We start from the raw sequence: 25,138 nt of genomic DNA, 5'->3' as shown, positions 1-25,138 counted from the left end.
GTACGTAATGGCTAAAACACTCCTGTAGATGGAGCCAGATCACTGATACCCGTAATGTTTGCCACGAAGGAGGCGTTTCCAATCCGTTTTTATTTCAGGCGTCTGGCCGTGGTTGTGACGTGTTTCCTGAGATCCGAGGACCACTTTTAGCGTAGGTCGTGTTAGGGGGGGAGGTGTTTTATGTTTTGTTATTCTGTTGATTTGCTGTATACTTATGCCATCCATAAGGTCGTCATGGGTGGGATATGAATTGAAAAATAAGTGACAGGACAATGGCTTTCACGTTGCAAATTTTGAACGGTGTTATCTAGATAGCCGAACACCACTGACAGGGAAAGGCACGAGAAAGTTCCCCTCTAATGGTAATCCAGGAGGCGCATGTGGAGTGCTGCAAAGTAATGGGCATCTCAGTGAGGGGCTGAGGAATTTGGGCTGCTCGAAGAGTGTGTCTTGCACATTAGCGACATTTCTCTTCCCAGCTCCGAACACAAGGCTGTTTGTGTCTCTGTAGCTACGCCGCTAGAGGTGAACCGCAAGCCGGGCTGCAGCTGAAACATGACGCCGCGGCTGCAGCCGGCTGTTGTTAGGTGGAGTGAAGCGGTTTAGAATAACATATCCCGTGCTTCGAGGGGCTATCGCTCAGGCAGAGTCGGTCGGAGGGGTCCCGGGTGTAGTATTTGGGGAGGACTGTTCGGCTCACAACGGTCAGCGAAGCTCCTACCCGGGACAGAACTGGGTGACGTTGAAAGCTAACAAACGCGCGTTTGGCAGAAATCGGAAAGAAGCTAACCGTTAGCTGGTTACTGAGTATATCTCATCCGAGCTAGCTAGCTAGCGAGATAGCTGGCTAGCTAGTTAGGGGGGAAAACTGAGACACGCTTCAAAAATATTGGAACAAGACAACTGGGGAAATAGCTAACGGATACAAGACGGAGAAATCTGACTTCAGCTAGCAACACGAAAATATTAAGACATAAAGTGGATGTCGTCGCAGAGGAGGTTATGGTAAGATATCCGACGGTATCATTTTTCTTGGAAAAGGCTGGCTAAGTTAGCTGGATTTACCTATGTCACATAGTTAGCTAACGTTATGTTTTAGCTGGCATGTTTGCGTTGTCGTACTGGAGGTTTTATAGCCAGCTAGCGAAGTCCTAACTTTTTACTGTCATGTAGTAAGGTGGTCTAGCAAGATAACAACCCAAACAGTCTGTTATAACCGACACTTCAGAGGTTATAACTTGTTGTAAACATTATCAAAGCTGTGCGTCACACGTATAGGTTGGTATCTAATGTTAGCTAGACGTAATTCAATTGTAAGCAGCTAGGTATGCGGCTAAATTAGTAACTAAGTCAGGTACTAAAGTAACGCAAGCGAGGTAGCTAGATTGTTAAACCATTTTGTTTTGTTGACACCGACTATACGAGGTAAATAGTTGAATTGCTGTATGCGGGGATAAAGTAGTGTTAAGTTACTCAACTAATGTGCTAGCTAGCTAATTACAACATTCACCAAATCAGCTAGTTTACTTAACTCTAGTCGAGTTACTTAGCTAGCTGACTAACTTACAGCTGTGTACTACCCAGTTCAGTTTGTGCGTCGGAAATGCGCAATCGGGGCATGGAGTAACTGTGGCAGCACCAATACAAAAAATTCGGGATATCCCTGCCCACAATCGAGACACGAATCAGATGTCGTTTCACAATTGGATTGTTTCACAATTTGCTTGCTAAGCCGTTGATCTATGAAGTTGTATCCTGGCTTGGGACATGTTTTGCCGAAGTAGCTACCTAGCTGTGGCAGTGTAATGTTTTCTTCACGGCTAACACCATCTCTGTGGCGAAGCAACTGAGGTGGCTGGACTAGCTAGCTGGGCAGATTTCTTACCGACTAGGTATATTTGTTTGTCCCGGTTACTTCTTTTAAGACTTTACTAGGGGGTTTAACTAGAGCGATTGTATGCGTTATCGTTATATGAAAATCACAGGCTGTAGTGAGCTTCGTAAGTCGTATTTAACTGAAATTTTACGCGCCAGTGTAGTCATTCTGTACCTGTAACCTCATCTGTTCTCGCTAAGAAGGTATGTCAGCCTAACATTAAACATTCAAGTCAAACTTTCAGGTAACTATTGCATGTTACATGTTTTGAAAAAGTAATGGGCATGATGCGCTTTCTTAGAGACTGGTGAGCGATTCCAATCTATGTCATTTTAAAGAGCAAAAAGCGTCTGTATATTTTCAGCATGTTACAGATACTGAGAGAGATTTGAGACTTGATTTAATGTATTAATTTGTTCATTTATACTAACATGTCGTTTGGTGAGATTGTTTTGTGCTTAATATTCGCAAAAACGTCACATCGGGGAAATATAGTTGCGAACTTCCCTAATTTAATTCATTACATTTTGAAAGGAGGTATACCTGTGACTTAACTCATACAGGTGTTTTCTCGGGTTTGAATGTTTGTGGGAATGTCGGAAGATATCGTTTATTTTCCTAGGTAAGAAAACGGGAAACCTTTTTCAGACGGTAGGTTGTCTTACTGGGTTTAGTTCCATTTTTCACGGCTGAATTTGGTCATGGTGCTGTCCGCTTTAACCCATATCGGTAAGGCTTTTCTCTCACAAGATGGAGTTTATCTTGAGGGTCTTATTTTAAATGAGCGTTGTCAGAGGCAGCACCCGTTACCTTGTTATTTGTTCATTTTGATTGTTTTAGTGTTGACTAGCCAAGCTAATGTTTAGCCTAATTTATTGTTTTCCCACGAGGTGGGTACTGGAATTAACTTGCCTTGGAAATTAAGCGGAGGACGCGTACTGAAAACTGAAGTGGCTTTACCGCCGAGTGAGTCAGCGCTGTTAGGGTGGGTCATGTCTGGTGATATTACCGCACATGTTGTGTTTGATACAATTAAGTGCGGCTCCTTGAATTGGCAATTTCTTCCTTTCAAATCCTGTATTATACCGACTAAAAATGTCTCATGTTTGCATATCAACAACCAGGCGCCCGGTTGTTGCCCACACGGTTCATTACAGTCCCTGAGCCTTAATTGTTGCAGTGGTACCTACTTGAACCTTTTTTAGTGAGGCACTAATGTTGTTTACTTTAGCTACGGCATAATATTTCTCGGGTTTGTTCGTGTTCAGTGTGCCTTTTCTTAAAACTGGGTGAAATTAAAATTGGAGTGAAGTGTGGTGTCGTCGCTGAAAAATGGCTTAACCTGGCTGTCATGCTTTTGAGTGTCATCGAGCCCTCTAGGACATATCGCCTTGCTTGTTAGCAATAGTGACACTTTAGATTGGCAGGAGAAACATGCTTAAAGACTCGAGCAGGGTTCTGCAGAGTGCCCAAATGGTGGACGATTTTAAGGGTGACTGGTAATGCCTTTTACTTGATTATAGTTGGCGAGTTATGTGAAAACGTGTAGAACTCACACGGTTCACGTTGGTTCATCTTTTACGTGTTTGCGTTTGTGTTTCTGAAGTCTTTAAATCGCGTAATTTTTTCTTCGAAGCGAATACACTCTCAGCACTTTCCCATCCTGTCTTTTTGTAGCGTATGCCAAACAAGATTTTGATCTGTAGATTTTGCTGGTATTCACACTCCTGACAAAAAAAAAACACACTGGTGTCGAAACGGCTTGCTTCCAGGCATTTAAAAACACCACCCGAAGCGCCGCCGTCATCCGCTTTCCTGGTAACGCTGCGGTTCAACCACTCTTGGCTAAGAAACGCGTTTCAGCGTTTTTCGCTGGAGGTGCATTTGCGCCTTATAATGAGGTCAGGAGGAGAGGGTGTACTTCGAAACGTGGGTTTAGAGCAGACGTTACAGGCTGGCGCTAGGTGTGCGCGGCCAAGCGGCACAGGCAGTCTGTTTGAGAGCAAAACAAAAACACCCAGCAGAGAACCTAACGGAGCCTGAAGGTGAGCTTTAATCGCCTTCAGCCCTTTTTTATCGGTTTGTTAAAAGCGTTTCATTAACGTTTTGACGGGCGTCACGATTTCTTGTTTTGAACGGGGCGAAAGGTGTGAAATCTACTTGCGCTAGGACGTAAATACCTACGGCCAACACTTTGCCATCCCGATTACCGTTCAGTAAATTACATACCAAAGGAAGCAACTATGAGGAAATGGAAGGATCGGCTCCCCCGAAGCATAAAAACAAATCGGACACCTTTCATAGAATAATGCTGCAACCACTGAAATGTGTTTGGATGTATTCATCTTGACAAACCAGTCTAAGTGCAGGGAACTGCTAGCATCAGTGCATGTACAAAATGTTAGGTAAATGTCAGAATGTTGGCGTTTACTTTCCTGAATCAGTGTACATTGCTTGCACCTGATCCGTTTTATGATTGAAGAGTTATTTTTTTAACAGCTGCTTCAGATTTCCTCGATTTTTTTTTTTACTTCCAGAATACATCAAAATGTATTTGATATTTTATTCAGAGCTCTGGTACCTATTTGCACAGTCTAATAGCAAATTCCAATTAATTCACAGCACAAGGAAGAAGAAAGAGCAGTCAAACCTTTTCTCTGGATGTGTGTGTCCTGTTTGTTGTTAGTGTCAGTGTCAGTTCTGAGCAACGAGAGTCTGTCTTCACTTTGCTGGATTGATATCATTAGGGCTAGTTCACAGAGCAAAGTCCCTCCAAGACTGAAAGTAAACTTCTTGCAATTTTGCTGTGGCTTTAAGTTTTCGTTGCGCTGGTTTTCCTTTGCACATCATGGTTTAGCACGCACTGTGTAGGAGAACTAGTTGCCTGGGCATGATTTGATAGCTTCCGCATGACATACATGTTTTTAATTTTATGCCATTTGTTCACAAAAGCATTTTTAAGTAAATGCATTTTTCAGGGCAGGCAGTGAAGTGAGTCAGAATTTTGCTCACCAGCAAGGAGGCTTTTCAGTACTCGTTTTTTTTTTCGACATTCTGTTCGGAATGCCACTCCGAACCTAAATATTTTCAATTTTTTTTTTTTTCTATTCTTAGAAAAGCTATTACAACATTTATGCACCGTGGGATTAATTCCAAATCTGAGTGCTCAGTCAGTTCTTCTGCAGGGAGGAGCTGGTTGCAAATTTTAATGTTTGTTTGTCGAGGACTTTGGATCTTCCCGACGCAGATACTCAACACAAACATTTCTCGCATTGATTGCTTTGTGATGCAAGGGTCATATTGCTTAAAGTGCCAGTAGCTGTCAGGTTGTTATCTAGATGCTGTTGAATTTCTGTCAGTGCAGTTATACAAGTCAGGGTTACTACTCTGTTTCTACCTTGCTGAGCATAACAGAGGTGAGTTACAAGCAAAATAACCGCTGCTGCTTATTTGTAGAGTTTGATCTACTTTGTTGGAACAGAAGCAAGCACTATATAGTCTATTAAAGGGAACAGAGCCAGCTTTAAACACTGAAAAGCCGGCACAAGGAGCTGTCATCGTCACTGCTGCTGCCACACTCCATCATGTGACAAGCCGTGGCTGGGTGAAATAAAGCGTTTCTTTTTCATTAGCTATGTAATGAAGTGTTGATTTTCTGTTTTTAAACTGTTTCGTGTTGTGACAGCATCATTCATGTGTTTCTACCTACAGCAAAGAAATACTGCAGACGTAAACATGAACTTCAGCGTATTATGAATTTGCCTTAAAAAGCTCCACTAGTTCTAAATTGTGGGCCACTTTCAGAATTTTGCTCTCTTGACGGTGTAGTGTTTTAATTTCACTGTTTCCCATTTGTCTGTGTCGTTTCCAGGTGCCGTGTTATAGATGTTGTTGAACTGTAGAGCTGGTAAGAGTTTTTGCCTGAAGTTAGCGGTGTCTGTCAGCGCGTGTTCCTGCACACGAACCATGGTTTCCAGGGACAGCGGTTCCTTGTGATTGTTGCTGCCGTTTATTCTAAGGCACAACGTTCTGTAGCTTAGCCTGCTATTTCTGGCTTTAATGGGCTCTAATGAAAGCCTGCTGTATGACAACTTCGATCCACTTGTCTTTGTTTCTACTTTCTACACTCTGTTGTTGATAGCTCTGTTTTATGGGCGCCTTAAATGTGTACACTTTCAACCTTTTTTTTTTCTTTCTTTTTTTCAGTTCTGCTATGTACTGCACGTTTTTCTTATTTTAGCGAGTTGGTAAAAGAATGTTATTTTTCATTAGCATTTTGAAATTTATTTATATAAATTCCCAAATTCCAAGTGTGCTTCAAATAGGAACCAGCATGTTTTGTGTATTTGCTGCTTTTAGTCTTCCTGTGCGTAGCCTCAAGGGTGCCGCATAGGCAGGGAGAGGTCCCAGGGGAGCTCCGCTAACTGTTCCCGTCTTTGAAGAAATCATGAGCTCAAATCGCTCCTCCACTCACTCTTCCTTCTTTCTCAATCCCTCTCTCCCTCCCTCCCTATTTCTTTCTCTCTTTCTGACACACACACACACACACACACACACAGAGCATCTGAAAGAACTCCCAATTCAACAAGAACTCCATTGGAACCAGATAATAACTCTTTCCCCTGTTCAAGTAATGCACTTGGAAAGGAAAGGCCTTTCATTTAACAATAATGTAGTTGTCAGTTGTTATCAGGTTAGTTAATCCAGGTGAGCTAAGATGACATGTTGATTCAGTTGATATGATTAATATGTTGCGTTTACTTTGTGGACCACATTGTTTGAGATCTTCATCATGTTCTCTGTGACCTTTTCTATGTTTTCTAAGACCTTCGTACATCCAAAACCTTTTCCCACATTAGTTGAACCTTTGCATGCTGAGACCTTTTCCCATCTTCTGAGACTTTTCCCTGCTTATTTCAGATTCAAAAGGTGACTCCAGGTTAGGCTTGGAGAGCAATCTGCAGTTACGCAGATGGCCTTTCATGTTACTGCACATGAAGATTATTTTTCCTGTTGTGCGCTGCCGTGTCCTGTTTTTGTCACGTCTCCAAACGGAAGAGGTTGCAATATACGATTGCGAGTTCACGACCCCTACTTATTAGTGTATACAGAATCCACAATGACTTCCTGTGCGAGCTTTTAGCTTCTCTGTATCTCATCACAGTTTGTGGGAGGCTGGCTGACTCAGTTGCAGCAGAGATTACCTTTGTTCAGCGTTACTGCCGTTACAGGCATTTTGACCGGGCTAATTTCCCATCCGACAGGATATTTGCATAAGACTGCACTTTAATATCATGCGGAAGGCTTATTCCTCACCGCCGAAATCTGCACACAAAAAAAAATAAATCCGCTAATAGTGTTTCACAGCACAATAATCTGTTGTCTCATCTATTATCAGTCCTGTAATCAATGTTAATTTGTTCTGGATACAGCAAACGGGCGCGGGAGACGGCACAGGTGCCACAAAGGGGGGAAACATCGCACTCGGGTCCCCTCTCATTGATTAAACAGACTGTTGTTCTGCGGCGGTGTTGTTTTCTGCCCGTGACAGTGTCATGTTCTATTCCTCCCCAGAAGTTACTCCAGGAAGTGTTGTGAGGAAGTGGCCTATGTATAATGTACGTTAAGAGACACCGTCCTTCCCCACCGGCCTCCGGTACCGGGGGAAGCCAGAGGAGGGCAAGCGTTGGAAGGGATGATGAATATTTAAATGCGCGCGGATTTGTTGTCAGGGGTTGGGCTTTCGGAGGCAGGCATTTCACAGTGTTACGTTTGGTCCACTGTGGGCTCTACAGCTCTGACTGCGACTTCACTATTCCATTTGAATTTTACTTCAAGGCGGATCGCTTCCTTTTCGAAATGCAAGACTGTGGTTTACATATGCAAGGTTGCGCTTTTCACAGTTCTGTATTTACCGTAATAAGCTGTTGAGCAGGTACTGTAGTGATTTACAGTGATTCCGGTTTTGCTTCTGTTCATAAAGAGTACATGAGAAAAAAATTCAAATTCCAATTCCATTGTCGCTTCCTTTAAAATGATGTATTGTAAATGTTGCCTTATATTTAGCATGTGTCTAAGCAATGAACAGGCGTGAACAGAAACTGTTAAAACAAGTGCTTGACCTTGAAAACCATTGTCTCTAATATATTCAGTGTGTTCCCAATAACCTAGGAAGCTCCAACTTGTGGTCTATTTTAGGTCGTCTTTCTTCCTAAATGATGTTCGTGATGGCGATACATTAGCTACTTACCGCTGCTCATAAATTGGGCTGGGATCCATTTTATTTTTAGCAAGTCTGTTTCTGTGAACTTCATTCATTATATATCACTCTCCTCTGCTCGGGAATGTAAATGGATAGTTGTTGTGATTAATGGCGGGGCGCTAATAGTTTGTGGTCCTGCGTGTCACAGCTCCTGAATGACCCGTTCCGTCTCTCTCTCTCTCTCTGTCCCTCTCCCAGGTGACCCCTGCGCTGTGCTGACCCCCCGTCCCCCAGCTGACCTCCAGCTTACATGCGCCCGGGCCAGCGCGAGGTGATCGCAAGGTAGCTCCACCGCGGGACTCGGTTGTTATCAGGAACACAGGGCTCGGCGCCAGCCCCCGCCCCTCCTCCCCCCCCCCTTCGCGCTTCTCCATGGATCTCCGGCTGGCCTCGCTGCTGCTGCTGTGGACGCTACTGGTCCTCCTGACCTCAGCGGTCAGGCCGTCTGCGGGACAGAAGGTTTACACGAACACCTGGGCCGTCCACGTGACCGGGGGGGCCGAGGAGGCCGACCGCATCGCCAGGAAACACGGCTTCATCAACCATGGCAACGTGAGCAGACTTCCTGATCCCAAAATTAGATTCTCCAATTACCCTCTCCCCTCCCCTCCCTAGCTCAGAGCTCATCTTAAAGTGTATCAATAGAATGTAATTTTCCAATTCCTGGAACACCCCTTCCCCCACTCTTTTGCAATTTTTTACAAGTGTACATCTCCTGTGGTCTCTCTTCATTTATATTTACTACTTTTTCTAGAGAAGCAAATCATTTGTAAATATTTACTCACAAAGATGCATAACGGCGGAAATGTTCCCTCTGCCAGAGAATTGAAATCATTTTACCAAATTAGGGTCTTTTTGTTATCCTTGCATTTTCAGGCTTGGGGTGCCTTGGGTTGTCCCTATATAATGACAGCCAATCATGTATCAGCTTGCTAAACAGCTCTAGGCTTATAGCCTGGAGTGGAGCAGAATCTGTGTTGCAGTCTCATCCTGACAATGGAACTTGCTAGCTGGTGTGCTCCCTTATCACCTCATAGCAGTTTGCACTCTCCGCTTACTCTGTGCTATGCGCTGTAGCGATTTTCCTCAGGTACTTTAGCTCCTCAGATACTTAAGCTGCAATTTCTTGGTCCGGTGTAGTTTTGTGTGAGGGGTTGCAGTGCATTGATTGGCAGGTAGCGCCAGAAGTCTTTTGGGGGGGGGGGGGGGGTCTCTAGGTACTTAGCTGGTAGCTGTTTATGCATACCGGACAATGAAAGGCAAAAGAGTATGGATTTCATAACACAGCTGCATTCAGATTCACTTTGACTTGAGAGCAAACCCGACAATGCAGCCGGTGCCAGAAAACTGCACCACGTTGCCGTGGATGCTGGGAGCATCTCTCCAGCAGCTGTCACCCGCTAAGTGACTGGCTCGCGGAGTGGCTGGCCCAAGTCGATCCGGAGAAAATGACTCACAGCTGCAGCCAGATAGCGCTTTACCTGCGTGTGTCATCCCTGTCTGATTAAAATGACCTTTTGGCTCGCGGCTCGAGCTCCAATGGCGCGGCCGCAGCATGGAGTCCACCTGCGGAAGCGCATATTTACACTGCGGCGGGGCCGTTCCACGCAGCGCCACTGTACAAACAGCTGGCGGTGCGCTCCCCGAGTGAGGTCACCGGGCTCATCTGCCTTGTTTGCGTTAAACGTACGTCTGGTACAGAAAGCAACCCGGCGAGCGCCCCACTAACAAACAAGCAATTAGGCCCGAACGGGCGAAAATCCTTTTTTCCCCTTTCTGGCTGCTTACGTAACCTCTTAATTACTCCATCGCCCCTTGCGTGCTCAGTTTCCGTTCGATGGAATATCCAACAGTGGCTTTTTTGTTTGTCGTCTTTTCCCCCCCTCTTTGGGGCGAAAGAAAAGACGACACATTTGCTCCGGCTTTGCGGGAAAAGTTTTTCCTCTTCACCCCCACCACCCCCGCGGTTTCCCCCCTTACCCCGCTTCGAGGGGATGCCGCCCCCTCTCTCTCCTCCGGTGTTCTGCACCCCCTGTTCCGGGGGGATTGCCTGGGCGCCGCACAGCCTGTTGTGTGTGCGGAGAACAGATTATCCAGCCCAACAGATGGGCCCCTTCAGACCAGATACACAATCCGCATTTGTGTGTAAAGGGGGGCTTTCAACCAAGGATTACCAAGTGCTTACGAGGGAGAGGAAGACAAACGTTAACTGGCAGCGGTGGGGTGCAGCAGACTGTTCTCTAATCTCGGGAACGGCGCGTCGGGTGGAGATGCTTCGTCTCCATCCTAATTGAGGACAAACGCATGAATAATTAACCTTTCCTACATATAGCGTGTCCTCGAGCTTCGAGGGCGGCTGCACAGTAAATGAATCATTTCCTATCCGAGGTTTTTCGTGCCGTTATGTTCCCTGAAGTTGCCTTGTACGGGGATGTATTTACTGGAGGCTGGAGTGGAGGGATCCTGTTTACACAGCGATCGCTTCCGCTGCCTCTTCCTCCCCGAGTTCCATGGCTTCTCGCTAAACCCGCGTCTGTCACACTCAAGTGGCTCCACTGTAGATTTGATTAAATTTGCATGCGTCCGTAGTCAGTGGGTAAAATTTCATGGGTGAAGGAACTGCTTCCTGTGACAAACCCATAAAAAACAAATCAACAACAACAACAAAAGGCCCTTTGAAGTAGTCACGCGGTCTGGTATTTGCCTTGACATCTCCCTTCTGCTCATCGTGTAAATACGTGTTTTGATTAGCCCCGCGCGCCATGATGACTGCACCATATTGTTCGGCTGTAATTGACCTGATTGTGTATGCCAGGTGTCATGTTAAAGGCTTGTTACTCTGTAATAATAACCTGACTGGCAGGCTGAATTGTGGCAGCGGTCCCCCTACCTCGGCATTGTAAAGCGTAGAGCCACTAATTTTCCTTGGTTTGAAAGGGCTGTTCTGTTTTTCCCAATTTTGTCACCCTGCCCTCTACGTTTTTCTTTTTCATACCCATTTTGCGGTTGTTGTCTTAAGCACGTTGTCCCCCTAACGTTGGTAATTCATGCCACAGTGTATTTTCAGTGCTACCACAGACACACTTCCTGTGATCAGTTACAAGATAAACAAGTAACTGCAGTTAAACAGCAGTTGAGTTTGCGGTTGCCTTTGCCTGGGCGCTAACTTTTATAGGAGGTGAAAACTGCATTTCTCATGCTTGCTCAGCTAATTCTCTCATGATCAAAATGCCAGCCTTTCAGAATATGGAAGTCAAGTGTATTTTTGTGTGCACGCTCTGTGGAAACGGTATTTGCGTCAGTGCGGGGGAAGGTGACCCCAACACCACGGCCACAGCTGTAGCAGTAACTTTCGAGGGTCCTCAGCCACACCCACCCGGTGCTGAGAGTGAATGTGTTTTATTTAACCTTGATTTAACCAAGAACGTCCCAACTGGGAGCTGATTTCTCCTTCACACTGATATACTAGGGAAACAAGGAGAGCAGGAAAGAGAAGGGATTACATTACCAATTAACTGCAGGGGGGTGATAAGGTGGCGAGATTAAAGGAGGCAGTATGGGAATTTGGCCAGTACAATGGGGTTAACACCCTTTCTCTCTGCGATAAGAGCCGTGGGATCCTGAATGACCGCTATGAGTCAGGACCTTGATATCCCACCCGAAAGATGGTTACCTCCTAAGGGCATTTGCCTGTTCCAGAGGGACGAGAGATGTCACATCTGACCAAACCTGTTTGAATGATGAAATACCAGTTGCAAATTGTCTGGGATGCCTCAGTCACCTGTGGATAGACGCTGGGAGTGCTTGATCGAATGTGTGCCTTGTGATAGACTGATTCCCCTCTGTAGCAGAGCCTCTAGCACTGCTGCGTTGTGATTGGTTAGCGCACCTGCAGGAAGGGCCAGGGCTTCTTCTTAAGCAATGATTCCAAGATTAAGGACCTGGATGAGGGGGGGGGGGGGATTCGCTCCAAGCCCCCCTGTCCCATCCTCCTTACATAAAGCCCTGCCCCTTTTAGCGTGTGCTTGACAGCAGCGCTAATTCGGCTCTGCGGTGACAGTAAGCCAGGCTTATCTGGGCCTCCTCCCTCCCACGGGAGCTGCATTGCTTTGTTCCAGCGGAGCGAGCAGCCAGATGTTGGTCCCCTCTTCTTCCCGTCTGCGCTCCCCAGTGTGACAATCAATATGTGATTAGTGGCCTTAGTGGCCTCCCGTGTGACGGATCTACTTACTGTTTAGGATCAGGCCGTTCGCCTTGAGGAAAGCCAGTCCCTCGCTGCAGACTCCTGCCATCATCCAGTTGGCTAAACCTCTGCCGCTGAAATTATGCAGTAGAGTCTGGAGAACATCATATCGCAAAGCGGAAATCGCTTATGGTACCTTTGGCAAAGTAATGCTTCTGAATATCCTCCCAACAGATCCTCATAGGGTACTACTAGGGTGGGATGTTCAAAGAGTTCAGAATTTTAATGTTAAACCAAGTTTGTGACAAAATGTGCATGAGGGCAAGGTAGGCTCAAAACATGTAACTGCTACAGTTCCCCATGTCCCAGTAAATATTTAAGGTACAAATGTAAATTTTTACCATTGCTTTACTCAGCGGACACATATGTCACTAATTTCCAGGAGAGTTTTAGACAGCCCAGGTCCTTCTGTTCTTGTTTGGCAAGACCCAACTTCACCTTAGCTAACTGACTAGATTAGTAAGTTTGCTTCAGTAATATTTAACTTGACCCTTGAGTTCTTGCAAAGCCAAAGTATTTTTCACAACAAGGACAAACCTGGTGGAACCCGAGGCCACCGTCAGAGGAAGGGGCACGGCCTCGCAGACAGCACATCGGTCTCCGACCACCTCCCGTTGCTAGGGGAATTTCGAGTTGTACTTCAAGTTTATTTCTTTTTTTGACTTACGCCACTGCATTTTTTTGGCATGTGCGTGGGCAGTTCTTTTTTTTTTTTTTTTTTAAATAAGAATTCCAGCTCTCTCTCTCTCTTGCCCTGCAGTGAGATGTTCATGAGAAAAGTGAGCTGGCAGGCAGGCCCCTAGTGGCTGTTTATGTGGTGGGCAAGGATTGGTGGAGCTGCAGGTGGTGTCATTAACCTGAGCACGAGATACATTAGTCACATAGTTATGCTTTCAGCCCTGTTTTTAATAACTCCTCTCTCCACCCAGGGGGGATGGTGAGTGTCGGGCTTTCTTCAGAGGGGTGAGAAGACATTTTCATCATTGCGTGTTCTTCATTCTTCATTGCGAGGGTTTAGTTGTAGTAATTCGTGGGATGACAGAAAACTGTTTCCATTCCTGTGTCCATTGAGGGTGAACACTGTACTCCCAGTGTATCATCTTGAGTCACTCATTCAGGTCTGGGTTTAGTATCTGTGTCATTCGAGTGCTGGCTGCCTGTCTTAAGTGTAACAGCATCTGTGCTGTTTGTAGAGTTAGCATGATGACTGCGACCGCAGCGCAACCGCGGTGTTTATCACATCCCACCTTCCTCTGCGGGGATTTTTTTCTTTAACACCCACAGAAAAACAAGTGGTTTTTTTGCGTTCTTCCTTTGATCTACAGGATAAGTCGCATCTCGGGTGACCTAGAAAGTCTCGGTCAAAAGGCAGCACCAGACGCTGCACAAAAGAAAAAATCGAAAATCGAACGGTGACGGGTTCACCGGCGAGTGCGTGCGGGACTTTCTGTGCCAGCCCAAAGTTCTCAGAGATACCCCTGTGCCGAGCTGAGCCGCGGAGTTGTTTTGTGTTCAAGGCCGGGGAATCCATCAGGCAAGGTTGATGGCCTGATATGCTATCGAGTTCGCTGAGCAAGCTGTCCTTTGTCACGGCGCTCTCCCGCTAAAATACTCCATTAAGGAAATCAAAACAGGCCAATGAGGCGGCGGCGGCGGCGGCGCACGGGACGCTACAGTGGGCGGTGATGTAACAAATGAGCCGTTTTGATTATGGTGATGAGCGGGGCAGCGACTGGATTAATGAGGGCGGGCTGGAGTGCCTCAGGGCTCTGAACTCGGGCCCCAAGGTTGGGAGGGCTCTCCCCGCGGCTCCTGGATGCCTTCCAGATACCCCATCTCATTATCCTCATGACCGTCCTGTCGCTCACAAGCTTTAGGCAGGGGTGACAGTTTTGTGCACAAAAAGCAACACGGAAACGTTGTGCTCACCTTGCAGAGCAAACTGACTGTGACACGCCGGAATGGTCACATCTGCTCAGCTTACATTGTTTTAACTAAGGGGAGGAATGAAGCAGAATGTGTGCCTTTTCCCGGAATCATGACTTGCCTGCAGATCTGCCAGTTATGTTGCTAATGCTTCCATCATGTGCAGCGGCCCGGCACACGTGTTTATGCCATCCCGGGCCATTGTTAGTGTAATACTCCGATCAAAGCCATCTTTATGCCCCGCGTTTGACGAAAACAAGGCTTTCAGCTCTCCCCCGAACGCGGTCTGGAGGAGAATTCCACAGCTGTTACTCGCAGGTGCCTCATTGAAGTGCGGGTAACGGCGAGATCACACGTTGCAGCTGAGGCTCTTTTATGAGCCATTGTCCCAGGAGAGCCCTGGACCCCGGCCCACTGGGAATGCCAGCCCTGGGTCGTAGCGTAGCGCGAGACTGTGTCCCGCACCAACCTCTGCCGCCGATAACAAACCCCTTCGGTGGAAACGACCCACGCTGCCTCAAGAACAGGCCTGTTGATACCATCAGATTGGCCAGGCAGAGGACGCAGAGGTTTGTGCCTGGTCAAGTGCGCTGTCTAGCCCGTGGCGCAGCTGTGACGTCATGGTTAACTCCAGAGCCGGAACATTCCGTTACCCGGGGCATCACGCCCTAGCCTTCCGTTATCAACGGGAAAGGACGGAGCACGCTCAGTGCTCCAGGAGCTGTATTATTACAGTGCCCAAAGCCCTTAAGAGCAATTAGCAGCTGCGCAGAATTTGTGTTGTCAGTTCAGGTATGAAACGAAGAAAAAGGAGACTTTCTCACCTAGTTTTTGGCGCTGCTCTAATCTTGGTTAAAAGCATCTCACTTCATAAGTGGCTGTTATTATGCAGTGATCTACTTTGTTTAACCTCTCTGGAATATTCATTCCTATTGTAACTGTTGCTTTCCTAATTACAGACTAGTGGGATATGCAGGCATTTGAGGACAGCATGCCTTCAGGTGGTCTGACATAGATTCAATTAGGCCTGTTTGATTTGGTTTCTTTGCCCTCCTCTGAGCCCACAGAGTTGATGTGGCTCATTTGTTTTTACGCTGATAGGTTATTAAACTGAAGTGTTTAGGATATCTGTCTGTTTTGTGAAGCTGCCTCTTCTTTTGTGTAAAGCCCACAGTCCCAAGCACTTAGTGCAGATGTTCTAATTTAGCAGTAGATGAGAGTGTATTGTCATGCTTTTTTGATGAAAAGGCCCTTTATTGCATGATACAAACCGTATGGAGCTAGATTTGGGAACATGAAGTTTATCAATAAGAGCCTGCTTCATCTCTGACACACGCACTTCAAAGCAGGATTGGTGAATTCTCAGAACTGTGCCACTTCCTTTGTTCTGGCGTAGAGCGCGTCTACGTCGCTAATGGGTTGTTTGAACAGTTCCTGTGCGAAAGGAGTAGGTACTACAATGAATGAGTGTCACACGTCAGACTTAGAAAAAGGTCAGCAGCCTTCTCTGGGGCGTAATTAGGCGGGGAGTTTGTAGCACTTTCCAGTGTTGTAACTTTGTTCCGGAGGAGACGTCACTGTGCTCGGATCACCCCTGTCCTCTGCTGTGGTGCAGAGAGCAGCGCTGAACCTGTTATCAGTCCCTGGGTTTCCTGGACGCCCGTGTCTGTGGTCAGATGAAACTGAGAAGTCATGTGAGCGCAGCAGTCTTGTGACATGTGGACGAGCAGTAAGTGACACTGCCCCCCCCCCCCCCCCCCCCACCCTGGCCAGTGCGCTGGAGCTGAAGTTTAGGCAGGGCCATATTGGCAGTGAAAAGTGGTGGGAAATATGCATTTTTAAAATTCATTGCCGCAGAATGCAGGCAGCCCCGGAAGGTCCTTGGAGAGTAGAATATTCCTACATCAAGTATTGTGATGAATGTTTCATGCCATTTGGGGCTAGCTTTCTTGGATTCTGTCAGTAGAATGGGGATGATCCTGAGCACCCCTTTTCTCACACACACTCACACTCTCTCTCTCTCTCTCACACACACACACACACACTCACACACACACATGCACACACACACACACTCACGCACTTGCTCACTCACACTTTCCCTCTCTCACACACACACACACACACACACTCACACACACGTGCTCGGTGGCCCCCCCCCCCCCCACTGACCTTGCGTAAGTGCGCAGACAACAGGCCCTGCGTTTTTGGAATGTTTGAGCATTGAAATGAGATCATCCCGGCAAAGCTGACCGTTTGGCCCGCTCAGGGCCCCTGGAGGAGGAGGAGGCGGAGAGGAGGAGAGGACTGAGCGGGCAGTGCCAGGCGGTGCCAGCCAGTGCCAGCGGGGCCCCGGTCTGCGCACACAGCGGCCCGTGCCATAACGCGCTGTACCTGCTGAGATCGCCCGCCGCGCACAAACAAGCCTTTCTCCCCTCCCCGCCGCAGCAGCACGGACAGCAGCCCGCCCGACCACGGCGGACAGGCACAGCTTTGTGTGGGCACAACACACACACACACACACACATGCACGGCCTGCAGACTCACAAGTGTGTACACACAGCGCGCAAACACACAGGCGTACACACACAGCAAACAAACACGCGTAACTGCAAAAGCACGCAGACAACATGTACAGACACACATGTGGACACAGCACACACAAAAACACATTGTACATTTAAACACATACCGCACACGCAGATACCGCACACAAACACACACTCTCTCTCACAAGCACGCATAGTTGGACGCCGCGCTAACCGAAGGAACTTACTCACTGTCCACTCATTTACTGACCCCCCCTCCGTAAAACAAGATGAATGGCTTTTTGATAGATTCCCATGCATTGGTTTGGATACGGCAATCCTGAGAGCCATTTAAAAATAATTCCATAACCATGGGAACTGTTTGCAGTGAATGTTCCCAACTTTTCGAACAGTGCCGTTCCCAATGACTGCAGATACACTGCATGTTCTGCAAGCGATACATCATCGTTAACCCTTTTGCGTGATTTACACTTTTTTCTGGACGGAATTTCAGCCCTCAAGTATGTCTAGCTAATGTGAAACAGAGCTTCCTAGTCGTATAATGTGGAGACCCGAAATGTCCAAAATTTGGCCAAGCGCATAGCTGTCCTGCTGAGAGCTGGAAGTGTAGCCTGGGAGGCGGCGGGCTGGGGAGGCGGCGGGGGGCGGCCGGGGCCCCCGTGCAGGTGCCAGCCAATGGGAGGCCTCGTTTCTGAAGCCGCTGCGTTCCCCTGCGCGGGGCCTCAGCCGGGACCCGCTTCCCCGTCGCCGCGGGCGCAAGCACGCCTGACGTGGCCTTGACGCTGCCGGGGCGGGGGGGGGGGGGGGGGCAGGGGAGGGGCAAGTGCTGATTCACGCCAGCCAGGATTCCGAGAAGAAGAGAGATCTGTTTGTGCATGCAGCGGCTTCAAAAGGGAAGTTTCTCCCATTGCAAAAAAAAAAAAAACAAAAAAAACCCAGAAACGGTCGGTTTGTTGCTGGCGAAGCCCTGTTACTCAGAGATATATATTGCATTGTAGCTTACGATGTTTTGTAACTCGCGGCGCTTGTGCAATAACGTCCGCTCATCAATCTTTAACAGCGGAAGTCTCCGGATCCCTCGCACTGCGATCCTGCGTAACCGGGGAGACCCGACCGGCCAAATGGAGCGCGCTGCAGTGATGTCGCCGTGACGGGGCTCTGCCATCTGATTGGGCGTCACATACAAGACCCCGCCAGCTTGCGAGTTTTCCGTTCGCTTGCTTTCATCCCTAAAGGGATTTACCCTCCCGCCTCTTCGGTCTGAGAGGGTTGGCGGAATACCTTAACGCCGTCTCCGGCCTCTCTCTGGATCTCCTGTCACTCCGGGTACCTCTGGCACGGCCTCAGGGCTCCAACCCCCGCCAGCACAAATCAGCCTGGCATCTGGTGCCATCTCGTGCCATTTCCTTATCCCCAGAAAAGGCCGCCTGTTCCCGTCCGTCCGAGCAGCGAGCCGCGGAGGGGGGGAGGGAACGAGGAGAAGGAGCCAGGGGAAAAAAAGAGAACCAAGGGCACTGCCTTAATAGCTTCCGAGCCACAAATCATCTTCCTTGTTCAATATGTCTCTATAAAACCTTCAGTACAAGCACAACTCAATTAGCCAAGAGAATAAATGAAGTTGATCCTATGGATCGGCGTGTTGGACTGGAGAGTACAGTTGAGTTTGCAGTAAATGGATGGCTGCCCTTTTGTTCGTGTCACTCAGTGTCCCCCCCCCCCTATTTCTTCCTGCAGGCCTGGTGGTAGCCGTGCAGCACACCACCAAATCAAGGGCAGGCATTTGTTTGCAGGCCTGGTGGAAGTGATTTGAGGTCACGTTTTCCCACCTTAAGTAAAATTTTTCCTGTTGAATTTCCTGTAAACTTATTGTTGCAGGCTTCAAAAATGTACGTCAGTTAATTTCCTTCGTTTTAATTTATTTGGCGCGCGGTGGTTGAAATTGTGGGCGCTGTTGTCGCTGGGCGAATTTACTGTTGACTCATTTTTATTAGACATGACCTCACCAAAGTGATTATTCTTACCTATGAATAACTTCCATTGCCCACGCTGTTTGTTTAATTAAATTTCGACTCCACGCGCAACGCCGGCTTAAGTGGAGCGTCAGGGTTTCCGCATGGTCCTAATACTAGTGGAGCCGTTATTTCTCTGTTCTGCAGACAAAGCAAGAACGCGGGGGGAACAAAAGCAGAAACTGAAAAACGTCAAACTCCCCTTCAAAGGCTCGGGGCTCTGTGTTGATGGTGGGAGTTTTTCTCTGCCTGGCGGGTCGCCATGCCTGCAGAATGTGAGGGGAAACGCCGTCATCCAGCCCCCTTCTGTGGTGCGCTGCGTCTGCACCATCGGTAACACTACACCGCCGTTCATGTCAGACCTGTTTATCTCTCCCAGTGCCTTATCAGCTGCATGCGAACCCTCAGGTATTTGCCCAAGGTTTATACGATGATAATTAACTACAGGTTGCTGCTTAATCTGTTAGAAGAGAAACCAAAATGTAAGCCATTCGATGGCAAGTAATTAATCACGGAGCGCTCAGCTTGTGTTTAGTTAAGTGCCGTGCTTTAACGTGTGTGTTCCCGAGAGTTCCCCCGTTCGAATATGCGAAAGGATTCGCTTTAGGGGAGATGTCCTGGAGGGGCATTGATTTACATTCCATTGATTGGGGCTGGACTGGAAGGCCCTGACTCAGAGATTCTGTTGTTGGGGTCGAGCCGCTCTTCTGTGGATACCTATTTCACACCGAGGAACAAAGCGCTTACCTGACCGCCCGGTCTTTACTTCAGCAACTTCAGGACAGCGCTTGAAATTGGCTGGTTCCAAATTCCGTGGAACGGTAAATGATATTTAAGGTGAATACCCCGACCTTTAAATGTTTTCTAACGTTTAAAGTTTCCATTTGCCCGGTGCGACTTTGACAAAGAAACCTTAAAACGGCGAGGGGTGTCGCCGCGAACCAAGCGAAACGGGCGGGCAAGCCAGAGCGGGCGCGTCAGGGAACAATGGCGGGATGATAGAGTGTGCGCTGTCCCGCTCCGCGGTCGGGCAGACGCAGCCCGGCCATGACGTCGGAGTCTGCCGCGGAGTCTTTCCAACCCCACCCCGATTTCCAAACAAACACACTCATCCCGAAAAGCTGGCAGGGCCCGAGCCTCGGCCGGTCAGTAGGCAGCTGCTCTCCTGACCTACCGCAGAGGTGAACACCCATGCGGAGAGAGGCCAGGGGCCATGAAAAACACTCCTTTCATGTCTGAGCCTTGCTCCGAGCAATTACGCGGGCTCTCCCCTCCAGGAGTGGCTGCTTCAGGGGAAGGTGGGTGGGGGTTGAGATGAGGGATGCTCCCCCCCCCTCCCCACCACGTAATGGAGGTGAACTACAGACAGGTCACAAGGGCGTGTAATCAAAGCCAGATGTCGCGCTGAGGGTAGGGGTTAATGTACCCTAATCAGTTCCTCTCGTAACCCCCCCCTCCCCCCCCGTTCTCAGGAGACTGTCTGCGCCCCTGAGCTTTTAATTAAGCCAGCCCCCAAAGTCCGGGACGGCTGGGGATGAATGCGATTTCATTAGATAGACCGCATCGCTTCGCAGGGGCCTTCAGTTCATTTGTCAGGGATTTGTCTGCGGACGCCCACTGCCCTTCAGTCTGTCCTAGGGATGAAACGCAGTGAGGATAAAAGGAAGCAATAATTACTGCGCTAGATTAGAGAGCCTCGCCGAACAGACTTACCAGTGTCCAAACCGGTCATGCTCTGAAGGGTCAAGACTCCTTTTGTGTTTGTGCGGGGATAGCATTAAAGATTTAAGGGCGTAGCGATTAAACAATCATCCTTGAAAATGACTGCTTGGAGATTTTTCTCGAGGAACTCGTCCTCTCTCTTTATTTTCCTGTGAAGGATGTGTTTCATGGGTGGGAAAGGCTAAAGTGTTGTCCTTTGTTCCCTGGCAACCTGGAGTTGTGTTCATTGGTCTGTGCTATTGTTGCTCCCCCGGGACACAATTGGCAGGTTTTCAGCAGACTTGAGTAACTCCCTTCCGAGCTGGTGTTGGAGGCCTGCGTTTGCAATGTCTCAGACCATCCCCTCGCAGGCCAGAAAAGCGCTGGCCTTTAACCGCAGCTCAGGCGCTGGCCTCCCATTACACATCCCCCCAGAGCTCCATTCTGTCCAGCTGACCCGAACCTCGCAGCCTCTCCAGGTGCGCGATTGCAGCACAAACCGTCGGCCTCGTCGTGTGAGCGTCTGCGGGCTGCAGCATCAAAGCACGCACGCCTATTTACAGCAAGCTCTCTGAAGTACCACCTTCGGGTGCGGCACAAGCACAGGCGCGCGGGCGGTCAGCTTGGGAGAATGCCGTTTCGAGGGACCCTTACCCAGCACGAGCTGAGCCCACGAGGGGATTGTGGCTCTCTCTCTCTCTCTCTCTCTCTCTCTCTCTCTCTCTCTCTCTCTCTCTCTCTCTCTCTTGCGCTCTCTCTCTGTCTGAGTTTGGCAGCCTGCAGCACGGCGCAGTTCACTGGGGCAATTTGGCTCCATTTTCACCTTCAGTATTGCACAAAAGGCTACAGGTTAGGGGCACGCTGGCACTTGGCACTGGAGCGCTCACAGAGGGGAGTTTGTCACGCAAAGTGCAGCTCTTTATTCCAGCTGCACCGAAGCTCACTGCTGTACACTTTTTTCATTTTGCGGTACCGTGAGCAGGTCCCAGCGCCCCGCAGCTGCTTTGTGACTGTCGCCGTTCCGTGTGTCCTTCCGCGAGACCGGCAGGGAGAGGGCCGCTCACCCGTTCCACGTCTGGGGGTAAAAGTGCAACAGTCCCTCTCAGTATTTGTTTTCTGAATGGAAAAGATAATGTAGGTAATGATTCCCACAGCTCTCAGGGTCATAGCGAGTCTAGTCCCTGGGACAGTAAATATTGGCTGTCTTGTGAATATGGGCTAATCCCTATTGATTGTCTGTTTCCTTACTCTGAACTGAGGCCTCCTCCAAATAAAAAATAACACCAAAAAACAACAGGGGAATGCTCCCTCCAGGAGCGGATGTCTACTTTTCCCCTGAAAAAAACCCTCTGTAGACCCCACCAATTGAAGCGGCTTTCTTTCACAATGATTTACTGGCAGCGGCAGTAGTAATACAGAAAAAGCCTTGTACTTCCACGGATGGCTGAAATGTACCTGGAGTCTACATGCGCCGTTGGCACACGGCAGATCCAGCATGGGCAATCCGGCCAGAGGAGAGCAGATGCCTTCCCAGCAAAGCGGGCCCAGCCAGGCCCCCGCCAACGCGCCTCATAGGCTCGCTGTCGTCACGGTGACACGACGGGAACTTCCCAAATAAATGAGTGGCTTTTTCATGTCACTGCAACACCTACAGTGAACTTTAAATAAAGTATTTTGATTGGTAGGCTTGAAGTCAGGCCAGCTTCACAGAGCGGCATGCAGAAGAAGTCCAATTGAGAAAAGGGGTAAAAAAAAACGAACAGTTCACCTCCATGGCTTTCCTGAAAATGTCTGTCAGGACTTAAGACTCTGGCAGATTGGCTCGGACCTACCCCAGTTCCCGTCAGGCCCGTCAGCGTTACATCTGTGCCACAGTTTTGGTTTTAAGTGAAAGTGCATGGGAACAGTCGAGCAGGGTTTCTTTTTTCCTGTCATATAATTGAGCTCAGAATAAACCGTGCTTGCAGTCGCATTTTATGACTCTGCCTGTTGTTGTGCCGTGAAATGTACAAGAACAAGGCGCTCTGAGGTAGACACGGCCTCTCCGGTGTGGAAGAAGTCTCCTCTCTCTTCCAAGAAGGGGCTCTCAGCGAAAAGAGACAAGAACAGGCACATCCCCCGCATGTTTATTTATATTTTTTGGGTGCTTTCACATCCATTTTTAATTTTTGAAAGGGAGTGCTTGACAGCTTGAACTGTACCGTAGAGGAGCGGATCCTGGAGCAGTTGGCAGAGATGGTTCCAGGCTGAGCCTGGGCTAAGGTGTGTCGCAATTCAATACAGTGTGGGAAGTGGTGCCACCTCAAAAGTTTGACGGGCAAAGGAGTGCGGGCCCGTGGCTGTTGGCGAAAAAGTGACACGCTCGCTTTGTGTGGGTACGGGAGGAAGAGTTAGTTCGGGGAAAATGAGCTCAACTGGTAAAGTGAGAAGGGGAGAGAGAGATATGGAATGCCTCTCAGCTATTTGGGGAGATGAAAGCATAACAGAGTAATTGGGAGCTATGTACAGAAATGCGGGTATTTTTAAAGCGTCAGTGAGCGACTTCAAGCGAGCGCTTTTCTGAACCTTACGGGGATTGCGCCGCGTGTCACAGGGCCTGCGTCCTAATTGTGCCACGGTTATGGTTTTTTTTTTCGCTCTGAAGGCAGGAGGCCTTGGATGCCGCACTGTAAACTACAAAACCCACTGTAATGAGAAGGCGCTCTAAGGTATATGTGAATTTACCATGCGGCCCTTTGTTCACTGCAAAACAGGCTTAATTCGTTATTCCCAGGTATTCTTTTCATTATTGCCGTCTGGTTCTGAGGGGAATGGAATTTTACTACTTGTTTGGAGTCACTGGAGACGTTTGTAGTCTATTCTCATGCTCTTGTGTTCCTCGCTGGATTACCATGGAGGTACACGCGGGGGAGTATTGGTTTGTTGGATCCTGTGAAAGGTATTCGTCTCGGTCTTTCGGAGGAGGCCGATTTGGCTGAGCGAGCAAGACCGCCGAGTCTCGGACAGGAAACAAGGGAGGTTATAATTGGAGAGCTTCGGTAGCCAGCATTCTCCCTCTCTCTCTCTCCCTCCCTCGCTCGCTGCTCGTTTCCCTACTTCGGCGGGACTGTGTCCAGCCGCTGCAGATGGGATTGTCTGCTGTGTGGCGCTCGGGGTGCAGGCCCCTGCTTCTCAGAGCGTCCGGCTTCGCCTCTGCTGAACTTGCCAGAACAAGAAAGAAGCCACAGGGCCTGCAATTACAGTGCAGTTGAAATAGCTGAGCTGTGCACCGTCGGTGTGCTTTCACAACTCATGGGCGCGACCCGCAAAACGCAGACGGGCCTGCTCCGGTTCTCCCTGCTAATAACATTGTCTGGGAAAGGATCCCTTAGCTGGCCCGCAAAAGCTGGCTTCCACAAACACTCCAAATCTGTGGGCTGTGGGCAATGGAGATAGGAATCCTTCATTATCCTTTTTTGGCATCAGTTTGATTAAATAGTCTATTTTTATGCCATTTCTGTGAAACTCCACTTCTGTGGGTTTAGCAGTATTTTTGACTAGGAAAAAGGCGGATGCCTCAGAAGGATTCCTGGGCCAGCTGCTCCTTCTGCTGCTATGTAGGCTAATAGACTGAACCCAGCAGAACAAAAAAAAAAACGGGGGGGGTGGGGGGCTGGAATGACAGCTCCGAATTTGTCGGCTTGAAATGTCGCAATCCAAAGTGCAGGAAGCTGTCAATGGAAGATTAATATCGACAGCATTGAGGGAAAAGCCCAGGCCGCCTCAAATAGTAAATTAATTTCAGGCGCTCGGGTAAAAGGAAAAAAGAGAGAAAGAAAGGAGAAAAAGATTTATTATTGATGGGGGAGTGTAATGCGACACCCGGCGAGCATTACGGCTTCACACCTCTCATCTCCCGTCTCGCCGTCTCGTCACCGGGCCCCGGGGCGGTTGGCACGACAACGGGATGACCTCTCCGGGCGGGGACGGAGCGCGGTGCCGTGCGGGCTCTGGCGAGGAGCGGAGCGTTCCTCTCCGGGGTGGAGGAGCCCACGCGCTCCTCCTGCGGACCAGCGGGCCTCTGGGAAGGCAGTGGTGGAACAGGCCTTAGGCCCTCATACTCCCCGCTGCTCTGAGAGTGCAGGAGCCAGCCCCTCGTGCGTTTTTAAATAATGTAATGGAAGATGAATTCTCACCTGCAAACAAACAGTGTGAGAATGGAAGAGCTTCTTCCACAGCGGGTGGTGCGTATGTGTATGTGTATGCGTATGCGTATGCGTATGCGTATGTGTATGTGTATGTGTGCGTGCATGCGTGCGTGCATGTGTGGGGTTGGTATCTCCTGTTGGAGGTCTGGTTTCGCAGCTGCTGAAAAGCTGAAGTCCTGCAAGGCACCCAGAAGACCCGCTACCCCCCCTCCCTCCGCACGGGGCCTGCCTTCGCTCTCAGCCGTCACTCGACACATTGTTTGGGAGGCTTTTTTCGCCTGATCAGTCGCAGGAATTCGACTGACTGGCTGAGACGAGAGCTCTGGGAAGGCTGGGCGGTGATGGAGATCTCTTCTGACACGCGGAGCCGGTCCACCGTTTGGGA

General features: G+C 48.8%; 1 protein-coding gene across 6 annotated transcripts in view; it reads left to right on the top strand.

The window, feature by feature from the left end:
• Positions 1-118: 118 nt before the first annotated feature.
• furina (furin (paired basic amino acid cleaving enzyme) a) overlaps positions 119-25,138 on the top strand; it is a 94,026-nt gene continuing 69,006 nt past the window's right edge. Inside the window, exons 1-3 of one of the 6 annotated variants that reach the window (XM_036543583.1) lie at positions 5,233-5,292; positions 5,748-5,783; positions 8,337-8,690. In XM_036543583.1, the coding sequence (XP_036399476.1) occupies positions 8,511-8,690 (180 nt within the window). In that variant the 5' untranslated portion in view covers positions 5,233-5,292; positions 5,748-5,783; positions 8,337-8,510. Of the gene's footprint in view, positions 1,006-1,708; positions 1,893-1,924; positions 2,121-5,219; positions 5,293-5,747; positions 5,784-8,336; positions 8,691-25,138 lie in introns of those variants that run through there. The other 5 variants (XM_036543582.1, XM_036543579.1, XM_036543584.1 and 2 more) reach the window with 5 other exon arrangements.

Source organism: Megalops cyprinoides, chromosome 13 (assembly GCF_013368585.1).
Source record: "Megalops cyprinoides isolate fMegCyp1 chromosome 13, fMegCyp1.pri, whole genome shotgun sequence".
In the NCBI taxonomy this organism is placed as follows: domain Eukaryota; kingdom Metazoa; phylum Chordata; class Actinopteri; order Elopiformes; family Megalopidae; genus Megalops; species Megalops cyprinoides.
The sequence above is the reverse complement of the archived record's forward strand: the minus strand, read 5'-3'. Positions and strand labels throughout refer to the sequence as shown.